Source organism: Crocodylus siamensis, chromosome 1, assembly GCF_052110815.1.
Source record: "Crocodylus siamensis isolate JL-2025a chromosome 1, ASM5211081v1, whole genome shotgun sequence".
Classification (NCBI taxonomy): domain Eukaryota; kingdom Metazoa; phylum Chordata; order Crocodylia; family Crocodylidae; genus Crocodylus; species Crocodylus siamensis.
Genome location: NC_143395.1, coordinates 220,548,374 through 220,560,999, shown reverse-complemented (window position 1 = coordinate 220,560,999; position 12,626 = coordinate 220,548,374). Strand labels below are relative to the sequence as shown.

The 12,626-nt window shown below is 43.7% G+C and overlaps 1 protein-coding gene across 6 annotated transcripts in view; it reads left to right on the top strand.

The window, feature by feature from the left end:
- The window catches only part of POLQ (DNA polymerase theta), a 97,239-nt gene that overhangs the window by 61,295 nt on the left and 23,318 nt on the right, over positions 1–12,626 (top strand). For 5 of the 6 annotated variants that reach the window (XM_090057279.1, XM_090057270.1, XM_090057260.1 and 2 more), the window contains 2 exons: positions 3,865–3,994; positions 12,136–12,254. In XM_090057279.1, the coding sequence (XP_089913405.1) occupies positions 3,865–3,994; positions 12,136–12,254 (249 nt within the window). Of the gene's footprint in view, positions 1–3,864; positions 3,995–10,462; positions 10,564–12,135; positions 12,255–12,626 lie in introns of those variants that run through there. The other variant, XM_090057297.1, reaches the window with a different exon arrangement.

Below are 12,626 nucleotides of genomic sequence, written 5' to 3'. Positions count from 1 at the left end.
CTCCAGGCTTGCATATTGGCGATTGGATCGGTATCGGCTGGTATGGCTCATTAAAAAAATTGACCATCGGTATCAGCTCAAAAAATCTCCTATCAGTACACCCATATTTTATTTCCTTTGCCTGCCTTAGAGGGTCTAAAGTCACAGAAAGCCTGTGTTTGTGACCATTGGATCTTTGGTACAACAGTTCTTTTAAAGCAGCTATGTCCAGCCTGTTCCCCAAGTATGGTTGTAGCCCTTGACAGCAGTCAGATTGAGAATGGTTGTTTGTATTTAATTACAAAGTGAAAGTATGTTCACTGCAATTCCCTTCTGCAGTATGAGAGGGAATTGCAGCAATCCAGTCTGATACAAGGGTGTTCAACTGGCTTTGTGCCTTGGAGAGAGCCTCATGATGAAGCCCTTCCTCCCTGCTGTGCAAGATGGCCAAAGGCAGGGTAAAAAGTGAGGCTGAGAACCAGTGAGCTGTCATAGCACCTGGATCCTTTGCCCAAGCCCTGGCACAGATTATGGCCACCTGGGACAAGCTGTAAGTTGTGCCATTGCTTGTCATCCTCAGGGCAGGATGTCAGCTGGGATGCATGCGCTTTGGCTAGTTTCCCTCTATGTGCAGGGGACAGACCTTGCTCCTTGATATACTCTAAGAATCATTGAAAGAGGTCTTGGGCAGATTGTGGAGGAGCCTGATATGCATGCAACTGGGAAAAGGATGGGCTTCCCCACAGATGAGGCCCAAACAGAGAGATAAGTTGATTGCAGCTACAGAGCAAGTCCTAAATGAATTGTGCCTTAAAAGGCTGCAGAAGTTAGGGTGGTCAGTATGATTTTTTTTTTTTTTTTTTTAAATAGTGACGGTCCTTGTGCCATTTGGGACAGCTTGGGCTGTGCACAAGGTGAATATTTCCATCCTGAAGGGTCCATTTGGAGTTGAGGTTTAAAACTACATTGTAAGAAAGGGTACTTGTATTAGCTGGTTTCTGTGATGGACTCGATGGGCTGTATTAACAGATTGCTGACCTCATGCTTAGCAGCATGAATAAATCAGTCTGGTTTGTAACCTTCTGCTAAACCAATGTATTTTTGGGGAAACTGAGTCACCACCGCCACACATCAGCACTCCCTCCTGAGAGGAGTTACACGAGAATAGACTTCCCTTTTGTTAGTTTCTCACACTTGGCATTTAATTTATTAAAAAAACTCGTGCTGTTCCTCACCTTGTCTCAGCAAATCTCCCTGAAGAGCACTGGCAAACAGATCAATCCAGTGAAATGAAACTGCCATTTTGGAACAGCTAAGTAAAAAATGTGTTTTCAAGTATGTGCAGGGCTGCCCCTCTGGTATAAACCTTTGATTACAGTTGCGGGAGTTTCCAGTGTTGAAAAACTACTGTTAAAGACATTAATGGGAACGCTGGAGTCCCTGATTTGCTTAGCACCAAAATCTTAAAAGCAACACTTACTTCTATAGAGTGCGAGGACTGTCCCAAGTGCACAGGGAAATAAATTTCACTTCATTATGTTCATATTGTGCCACCTTTGAGTTGGAGCAGCACTTTTAGTGAGCCATCTGAAGCTTAAAGAGATGAGAATTTCTTGAAAAGTAAAATAGGAAAAATAACCTGGTAAAAACCCTGTCCTAAATTATCCCTTTTTGAGTCTGTGTTTTAATGCTGTGTTGAATATTCATTTTTTTTCTTGATTTACTCTTCTTGGAAGCTTGAAATGGGTTGTATGAAGATGATATATTAAATGGATTGGACCCATGCAAAGGAGGTTAATTTTTCTTCAAAGGTTCAGCATAGCCTTCCCTTTCCCCTTTCTCCCCACCCCCTCTTTTCCTTAAAAAATGCTTTTAGGACTATAATCCGTTCTGCCTGTCAAGCCTGATTCTCAGCAAATTGATTTAATGTGAAGTCCCACTGGAGTTTTTGTATGAATTGAAAAGCATTGAGCAGTGTTTCAAAGGGAATGTAGCTGAATTATCAGTGAAGAACCTGTCTGGATGTAAGATCCAGGAATACTTTTAATCTGTGTATTGATTTTATCTCTGATATATCTGTCTCTGCCTCCCATAGGAAGAGCACAGTGTTGGTTCTGCACTCCACAAACTGCTTATGTTGGAAGTGTAGGTCTGTCTGCACTAACTAATGCTTGATTATGGTCACCTATCCAGCACTGTGGTAGCTAATTAACTCCTATTTCTAGAAAGATTTATGAAAATAATTTAATAAAGTTTCACAATCTTTTAAAAGTAAGTAAATCTCTGCCCAAATGGAAGTTTGATTTGAAAATCTTGAGTTAAGTTTCCTGTTCCATCTTATTTATTCATTTTTTATCTATAACATATCAGTGCAAGACTCTAGATGCTATAAGTATTAAAAAATCCCTACATAAACTAGTGAATTAGTACAAAGTGCCTCTAGCTTATGCTGTCTGATGAGTCCTCCCCGCCCCCCGCCCCAGCTTTGCAGCATGTCTGGAAATTCAAATCAAGGCTCTTCTATGAAAATGCTTGTTAACAGCCTCCATGACATCACAGGAGGAGAGAGGCAATTACCCAAATAATTCTAGGTTTTTAAATGTCAAAACTGATGCCCTGCATTGCTTGCAGAAGCTTTTTGGGAGGTGATCCGTAAGTGGGACTGTATTTCTGAGATCCCTGATATTAGTTAGGCTGGCTGTTTATGTTCTCACTGACTGTAGCTTTTGATGGTGTCCAGATGTAGTGCCATGCAAAGCATATCACAGGAAACCAATCCTGAGGTGGCATGTGCATTTATTGCTGTAGTGGCATAAAAGTAGTTTATTTCTAGCTGTCTGTAGATGAAAACAGGTTCTCTTGACAACCTCTTTTGCTTAGATGTCCAGAATCATTTGGGTACCTGATGAGACGAGCCATCCTCTTCTACCACCCAGAGTGACAAATCTGATCTACACTTCAGTGACTGTTCATTCCCTTCCTTTCCATTGGGTTGAATTTAGATGGTGAAACTTTATTTAAACTGGAGTTTGTTAGATTCTGGGTAGCTTGTCATCTGAACTGCCTGCATCCATGTTAAATGCAGATGGAGAACTAGTTCTGAGAAACCCATTCATAAGTAGTCATTCTGTGGACAGTAAGTCAGTGCTGTTGTTGCCTTAACTACATATCTGTGTTGAAATACTCATAGGATGATGATATAACCATATTAAAATTGGTGTGTGTTTAATGCATTATAAAATAAAGAGTTTATAGCTCTTTGATCAATGTCTTAAGTTACACGTAGCATATGCTATGGCATTGAAATAAAACAAGTCTGATAAGGATGGCATATCATCTTTCAGGGATCACAGACATGTATATCTTTCTGTTAAGTTATCTGTGAGACTGATCCTTGCAAAGAGCATGCTTTCCTTGTTTGGCTTTCTTCCCTTACATTTGACAGGCATAATTTTTCAAGCAGATGAATTACACAAACCATGTCATTTTCAATGGGAAAGACATCAAATGGTTCTGTGTGCATTGCATATTCATTTTCTTATTGATTTTGGTAGGAGTTTACAAAAGCAGCACAGCTCCAAAATGTACTTGGGCTCTGGAGAGCATTCCCATTTGAGATTTGTTTCAGGCATGTTAGACGGGTTTTTAAGTTGCTTGACGAGTGATATTTTTCAGTGTATCCTTGCTTCTCCTACCATGCTGCTAGTTCACAGAGCATCAATGAATGAGCCACTTGCATTGCCAAAATTCTTTGCTGTACACAAAATATTTGGGGTGGGAAGTTTACGTGCAAGTGTGCTCAAGCTGCACATTGACACGTGTTCTACTACTACGGGTTATCCTCTATTGGGTCTTCATTTTATTTTTTTCTTGTGTTTCATTTAGGTCGTATAAGCTTCACAGAGCCAAATATTCAGAATATTCCAAAAGATTTTGAGATTGAAATGCCAACCCTGGTTGAAGAGAGCCCGCCTTCCCAAGCACGAAGAAATGGCTTGGCTCTTCCTGGAGCCAGGTAGGGAAATATCTAGCAGAGTTTTGTCTTGTTCTACTTCTATTAATATGATCACACTATCAGTTTTCTTCTTTTTGTCCTTCACAGAGATAGATATAGACTCCTATAAGTGTCTGTTCCGTGACTTGTTGCTCTGTATTTCTCTGTTTGGAGGAGAAATATCTGATAATTGGTGGCATGTGAAATACCCAGTAACACTAATAGCACTTAGCACTTAAGTAGCACTTAACCTTTGGGAATTTCTGTGTCCTCATAGCCCCACTCCAGGGTTGGTTAGCATTGCTTCCCTGATTTGTATGGCTGGGTGAACTGAGGCGTAGTATGATTGAGCAGGGTTTAGAGATTTTCTTAATTTCTGGGTTTAGTTTAATTCAATGTTGCCTCTGGGGAGAACAGAATAAGATTAGATATACTTGGGTACAGCACCACTTCTTGGAACACCTATCCTGGTGAATGAATTCTCAGTGCTATATTATTATTAATAATTTTTATTATAAAGCTCCCTTTGCAAAGGCAATTAGGCTGCTGAACAGCTATTATAAATCAAGTTCTCTTTAATTAAAAAAAAGCTTAATAAAATTACAAAGAAATAATAGTTTATCGGGCCAAGACAGCCATATTGTAGACTTACACATAGACTAGAGATTCAAATTTAGTATTTTTTTTTCTTCTTGTGTTTTATGTCTCCCTACCCTCATACTAGTTCTCATAATTCAGGGATTCACAACCTTTTTTATGCTGAGGACTGACAAACTGCGGACCAGCAAGCCGTGGACTGGCAAACTGTGGACCAGCAATGACAGGCATGCTGCAGGCAGGTAGCCAACTCTTTTGCATACTCTTATACTGAGTATGAAAAAAGTTGTGGCTGCCAGTCCGTAGTATGAGTCTCTGAGTCTGCAGTTTGCCAGTCTACGGTTTGCCGATCTACGGTCACGTCCGGTCCAACAGCCAGCCCTCCTGCAGACCAGCAGCTAATCCGTCGTTAATGTTATCTTTCAGGGTTATGGTTCCGCCTACTCTGAATAAAGCTTGGTAGTAGGGCTGTGCAATGCTTCACATGGTGATTTGATTTGGAGGAGATTCAGCCCAATTCGGTGGCTAAATCTCCAAGTCCGAATTGAACTGGGGGACCAGTTAAAAGGTCCGAATCGATTCTGTGAACTTCACAGAAATCACATACTAGCACAATCTCGGCAGAGCCCCCCATGCAGTGTGGGGCAGTAGGGTGCAGTGGGGATTGCCCCCCACCCAGCAGCACCTGGTGAGTTGTAGCTTTTTTTTTCCAAAGAGCTGGGAAATGGGGAGGGCAGGGCAGCCATGGTCAGGCTGTAGGGGTTGGGTCTGGGTGATTTGGAGATTCGGCAGCAGCTGAATCAGATTCAACTGAATCAATTCTGGACAGTGATTCGAATTACCAGATCAAATCACTGTCCCCTGAATCATCTGAATCTGAAGTGAATACTAGCTGCTTTGCACAGGTCTACTTGCCAGTTAGGTATGTGCCCCCAGTAAAATAGAAGAAAATAGTGTACCATAATTTCAACCTCATAAATGCATCTTGACACTACCTTTAGCAAGAGAACCCTTTGCATCTGTAACTTATGGGTTTTTTTATTCTCTTGCATGCTTTGTATGATGCTGAGTATACATACTGTAGCTAAACTAACAATAAAAACAGAGTGATGTGGTCTAATGCTGAGCACTATATGCTGATTTAGGAAGTAATTAGCATAGTAGCACTCAGCATTAAACCACATCACTCTGAGGAGCTGATGAGAAACTTCTGTGTGCAGCATTAGGTCTGAAAAGCTCAAATGCTAGGAATTGCATTTGCAAATATGATTTCTGAGGAAATCTCAGTAAGGGCCACAAGGTGGAAAAGATACTAAAAGAGCAGGCACAGATGAGTGTATGTAATTGTTACCAACTCCTAATACTGTCTGCTTTAGAGATGACCGGAAGGACTCTATACCTGTTCACGGTTTCCCAAAGGAGGTGGATGAATTTCTAAGCTTGGAGTAGAGCCCTAGCCCCAATCCCTTTCTCTCTCTCTTCCCCTCCCCCCACCCCTTGCCTCCCCTCCCTGCCCTAACCATCCCTGCAGCCAGGGCCATCCCTAGGGTGGGGCGAATCAGGGTGACTGCCCTGGGCCCTGTGCTTTGCGGGGCTCTGTGGACAGTGCCATATAGGCCCTGCTGCAGCTGCCATGCACCGCACTCCAGCTGCTCACCCTGCTCCCTGGCTCTGCACTTTGGCTGCTTTCCACCCCCCCAACCCTGCACAGGCTGATATGTCCTGCCACACACTCCTAGGGACGGCTCTGCCTGCAGCTGCCCCAGTCTCTCTCTCTGTCCGAACTGTCCCTGCAGCTACAGCATGCCCTAATCTGCAATGTCCCAGCCCTGTCCACAGCTTCTACCAGCTCATGCACTGGAAGCAGTGCTGGGCAGGCAGGGACATCGGCTGTGGCCACTGCTGGCAAGTTCCCAGTGGGAACTGGCATGGCTGTGCTGATGCAGCAGTGTCAGCTCCAGACTTGGGCAAATGCCCCATCCCCACCCGGAGCATCCACATATCCACAGCTGATGCTGATACTTGTCCAAGGCTGCTTCTGGCACATTGGGTGGGAGCTCGTTTAAGCTGTGGGCATAGCTGGGAAATGCCTGGCATGACACAACAGCTGGAACCACCAGCTCTCTGTGGACCAGATCTTTGTGGCTGCCCTCTGGTGGGCCAGATACACTCAGGTGGCAGGCCAGATCTGGCCTGGGGTCCTTATTTTGCCCACCCCGGTCTAGTGCTCCTGAGAGGCAGCAGCACAGAGTGGCAGCGCTCCATTTCCGACCGCCTCTGTGTACTCCCAGGGACATTTCAAAGTACCCCCAGGGGTACACGTCCCCCTGGTTGACAACCCCTGTTGTAAGTCACATTCCCCAGTCCCCAAGCCCTTTTTATGGCCCTTTGCTGGACTGTCTTCAATTTGTCTACATCCCTTTGGGGGGGGGGGGCAAAACTGGACACAGTACTCCAGATGTGGCCTCACCAGTGCCAAAGAGAGGGGAAGGATCACTTCCCTTGATCTACTGGCAATGCTCCTATTAATGCAGCCCAGTATTGAATTAAAAATCGTGGTTCGTTTCTCGGGAGGCGGAAAAAAAACCGTTCAGCTACAGACACACTTTATTAGCAACACAAAAGGTATATATTTGCAAATAGGGTCAGAGAGAGAGACAAAAGATCAATCATTCTGCCCCCGGGCACAATCATTAGCAGGCTTTTATCCCCTCTCTCCTGACCACGTGTGCAGAAGGAGGAACTTTTACAACTCATTTCCGGTTCATACAAACATATATGTAAACATGTCGCTTCATACGTCCCATGTGCATTATAATTAACTACTTAAGTATGCGGGGCGGATAGGCTTAATATGCATTAGGTTATCACGCGTGCGTAGATGGGATCCAAGGTTACTCAAGGTTCAACCTGAAGGCTAAAATGGCAATTGCTCTTATCTTAGCCTAAGAATGTGTGGGTCATGAAAGAAAGTGTGATTTAGTGTAACAAAGAGATAGTAAATTTGCAGAACAGAGAGAGAGTGATACCTTAGTACAAAGGGCCTTTGGTGGTTTTCCCTTCAATTTCCAACCCCCGCCCTTCCCTCTCCCATTAAGGAGACAAGGAGGGCTAGCAGCTGTGTTTTTTTTCTAAATCTGCTATTGATAATGCATTTTTAATAATATTTCTAACACCAGTATGCTGTTAGCCATGTTCACAACAAGGGCAGCCCACCATTCCCCAGCTTGTGCTATCATGGAATTGTCCTGGCCTAAGTGTAGGACTTGGCACTTGTCCTTATTGAACGTCATGAGCTTTCTTTTGGTCCAATCCTCCAATTTGTCAAGGTATCTCTGAATCCTAGCCCTGCTTTCCAGTGTGTCTACTTATCCCCCCCCAGCTTAGTGTCATTTGCAGACTTAATGCTGAGGGTGCGCTCCATCCCATCTTCCATGTCATTGATGAAGATATTGATCTTGCCCTGTGTGGTCTATTGTTGTATTCTTTCCCCTAACTTTTCTCTGTATTTCCTTTGGTTTCAGTCTCCTCTTTCAGATGGCTCTGTCGGGATGAGAGATGCCAGCATGGCCTCTCCCATTAAGCCACACTTCTGGAGCATTCAGGGTCCAAGGTGCTGTTTTTCCAGTTGAGGAATAATGTCTCCCATATTGTGTCTTGGTTTTACTGATGCAGCTGGTTGATGTCTGAGGCCCTCTTCATAGAAGAGCTAGAATTCTAGGGACGGGAGTGAGCAGTGTGGGAGTTTGCTGGCTCACATGTCTTTTTATTTCTTCTGTCTTTCCGTATTATCATTTCTTCACAGAGCTCTGGACCCTCATGAAAAGACCTAAGGAGTGGCAAGGTCCTGCCCTGTTTGCTTTCCAAGAGTACAAATTGGATTTCATTTTGAAGGTGTGACTCAGGGTTCAAAAATACACTGACCGTGCCCAAGCTTTTAGCAACAGTTTTGACAGTGGATCTGGCTGTGTGCAGGGTTCCCTGCACAGAAAAATTCCATCGGAGTAGAGTAGTAGTTTCTCAGCCCAGATGCTTCTTCATAGCCTGTCTTCTGGAGCTGCAGTTTTCACCTTGAACCAGACCTGCAAGTGACAGGGTTTCCCAAATCCTGGTCAGACCTAGTCTTTGTCTTCTGACTGTTGCCTGCCTATGCTCTGTCGATAATTTTCCTTGCTCTTGGCCCCTGCTCTGGTGCTTTAAGCCTTATTAGACCAGAGTAAATGAGACTGCTCTACCTGAAAGTGACACGACACCAAGAGGGTGCTTATTCCAGATGGCATAGCTTTTAGTCAGTGACTTAATTGGAGAATTTTTTGAGAAAATAATGTTTCTCTGCACCCCCATAGAAAACCTCTACTTTTTTCCCATCCTAAAACTTTATTCCTGTGACCTCTCTTTATCATGCACTCTGTTCAGTGTCTGCCCCAAATAAAGATCCTCAAAGGAAAAGTAAGAACGTTAAGCCTGGTAGAAAGTGGAGTGGAATCTTTTCTCTCTGCTTTGTCTTGCTATGCTCAGGAAAAGGAATATGTTCCTAATCCCAAAGGAAGATATTTTTTTCACTCTGGAAGGCTGAGTGCTGGAGTCTCTGACTTGGAAACAAAGGGGTGGGGTGCCGAATGAGAGCTCCCTGAAAAAAGGAACCCTGCAGAGCTGGCTGGCTATGTGCTAATGGGGTTAAGATCCATTAATGGTGTTATGTTTGCGTGGTGTGGCAGATGCATCTGGCAGCCTAGTACCATCTGCTTCTCTTGGGTGACTCAGGTGGGAATGGAGTCGCAGAACACCTGAGTGTTGCTGCGGGCTTCTGGCTTGCCTGCAGGGGAACAGTGGGCCACTTCTGCACTATTTTAGTTCAGCACAGCAGAGAAAAATTTGTTAATTTCCTACATGTGCTTCTTGCTGTTTCTGTTTCTGCTTCTGCTTTTGCAGACCCAAAGCCAGTGCCTGTGCACACTTCTAAGGGTCACATTCTCTGAGACCAGACCCATGCTAAAAGTTTTGTTAGTACTGTAAAGTTGGCCAGGAATGTGAGTTTTTGTCATGTTTCTGTGCTAACAAGAGCTCCAGTATAGACCAGTGTGCATATACCAGCAAAAGCACTTTTTTGCCAATTTAAGCTGTCTTTATCCTAGGACAGTGTGCCGCTCTATCTATCCTGACAGATCCTTCCTAGTATATATAGGGCTCAGGGTTATTCTTTACATATTCGGACTGGTTTGAGGGCTGCCAAGAGGACTGAATAAACTAGTGGTTACCAAACCATGAAACCATGGTAAGTTGGTTTGTGAATTGCACTAGCTTCCACATGCCTTTATAGCAGGGGTTCCCAACCTTTTTAGATTGCGGACTGGCAAATGGCGGACTGGAAGTGACCGCTGACTTGCAAACTGCAGTCCAGAAGTGACCAGTCACAGATAACTTAACAGAAAGATATACATGTCTGTGACCCCTGAAAGATGATATGCCATCCTTATCAGACCAGTGTGTTGGTTATTTCTGGACTTCCTGTCTGACAGCTAACCCTTCTGTGGACTGGCAGCCAGCCCTTCTGGGACAGGGCCTGGGGGTTGGGAGCTTCTGCTTCGTAGTATTTCCAGTTTGAGGGTTCACAGTGGTCTGTAGGAATCTTGCTGTTAGTCTCCTATTGGCTCCCACATTTTGGGAACATTTGGATAGTGGTGGTAAGGCATTGGCACATAGTAGCCTTTATGTGTAAACTATTAGGAGCTGCCTTCTTGCCATCAGTTCTACAGCCCAGACAGGCCCCTCAGAGGGGAATCAAAAAAAAAAAAGATCAAAAGTCTTCCTAAGCCTAGAAACCTCTACATTAATGCCATGTCGAGGAGTGATATGGCTAATATCACATCTCACAACCTTTTGATTTCCTAGACTGAACCACCAGGTACCCATTTACAGCTGGGTTGCCTTGGGATCACCTTTCATGCACATCTGGAGAGGGCTCACACTCAAGCCTTTAGAGCTGTAGCAAGGTACTTTACCTACTCTGCTGTATCCTTTTGAGTGGGGAGGGGAAGAATGCCTGTCTCCACATATGGTACAGTTATGTTAGAGTCAGATCCAGGTCCACAATTCATTATTAAGGAGCATCCACACACTTTCTGCAGGGGAATTCAGAGATGTAGAAAACCTAAGTTGAAAGAAGAGGCAGGGGGCATAAAGATATGTGTTGGAGAGTGGGTAGGAGGTGCGTGCAGGATCAGTGAAGGACTGAGCTGGGACTGGACTTTATCAGGATGAGTTGTACTACAGGGTAACCTTGGTAAGATCAGTTTTGTTCATGAGGGAAAGTAGAGAAAATCAGGTCTTCAACACCCTTTTCTTTATAGTGTTTTTACTATGTGCCAGATTACATGCCCTAACTACCCTGAGGTAAGAAAAATTAAAAACATACCTTTTTGCAAGTGAATATAAGGTGCAAGGTGCATTTATTCTCAGTGTTCTTGGGCTTGCTGCACATTTGCTTCTCTTAAAATCATTGCTGAGCACTCACTCATGGTGAAAAGCAAGCAGGGAGGGGGGGACCAGACTCAAATGAGTGCTCTGGAGGACACCCTGCTGCTTCCTAAATTGGTGTTAATCTGAACCATTTGGAAAGCATGTGAAAGCGTATATGATATGGGTTTAATGTCATAAACTGTGGAACAATCACTGCTGTATTTCAGTGTTGTTACTGATTTTAAATGGTAAAACTTGATTTTGATTAACTTACTTAAAGGGATACAGCCTCAAAATTAGCCTTAACATGCACTTTTGAGGGAATATTTGGTATTTAGACTAGCTCATTTGCACACCATTCTCCATAAGGCTGAGCTGTGAAGCTCAGGTTTTCACTTTCTATTCAATACAAACACTGGAGCAGGTGCACATTGCAGTTAAAATATTTTAGGTGTTTGGGGTTTTTCCCAGGAAAAAATTTGTCTGAGCAATGTGCACCCTTGATACAGCTTGGAAACTGCTGTGGCTGGGCTGGGAGAAAGTAGAGGAATGCATGGAGCTTTTGTGGATTCAGCTACCATGTTCATCCTAAATGCTGGAGGATGGTCTTGGCAGGGTTTTAGGTGTGTGTCCTTTGGAGGGGTACGGGGGAGGGAATGGACATGGAGCAGGCCTGCGCAGGAGGTACAGCCTACATCTGCACTTTGGAAATGAAAAGGTAGTGTTTATCCCCTTTTCATGATGAACGTGTGAAATGAGATGACCCTGGTGGTAAGCAGGTAGGGATATACCCACACTTTAAAAGGAATCTAATAGCACACTCACAGGCATCACATTAAGAGGCCTAACAATTCAAGCCCACACGTATTCAGTAAGAATCATCTTTTTTGTTCATATTTCTGCATTCAGCTATTTTGAAGTTGACTACTTTAAGCCAGTCAAGTTTCTTGACTTGGTTTGTTTGGGGGGTGTGGAGGGGGGTGTTGTTTTTTTTTTTTTGTTATTTGCAAACATTGAATCAGAGTTTTAAAATAATGTAAATGCAGTTGACGTAGCAGCAATAGACACTGGAAATCTTAAGCACATCTATCCTTTTGTCTCCACAGAAGTAGAAAGCATTATGGTATCTTGCCTCAGGGCTCAAACTCTATGGCTGAAGAGGGACCAAAGGGAAGAGGGATGCCATTTTCTGTGAGCATGAGGCATGCTTTTGTTCCCTTCCCAGGTAATGTCTTGATACTGCACTGTCCCAGCTTTTTGCTACATTAAGAATGTAGCAGACCTAACAGAAAGCTCATTCTGGTGGGGAGCAAAGTAAATGCTAATGCTCACATCTTTTTGAGCCATCTAGCTGGAAAACAAATGTGTAGTAGCTTATGGATTTTGCCTATAGAATTATTAGGAAAAGCATTCCAGGGCTTTAGGTTTATACTATTTAGAAAATGTAGATAATTTTAAAGTTACACTTGATAGAGCAATGTAAGTGGTGTTCATTGAAGTATCTTTACTATCTTTACCTGCTGGCTTCAATCTATCTATTTGGATATCAGCCTGTCTACTCCAGACCCCATCTCCTTTCGTCATTGTGTGTGCAACT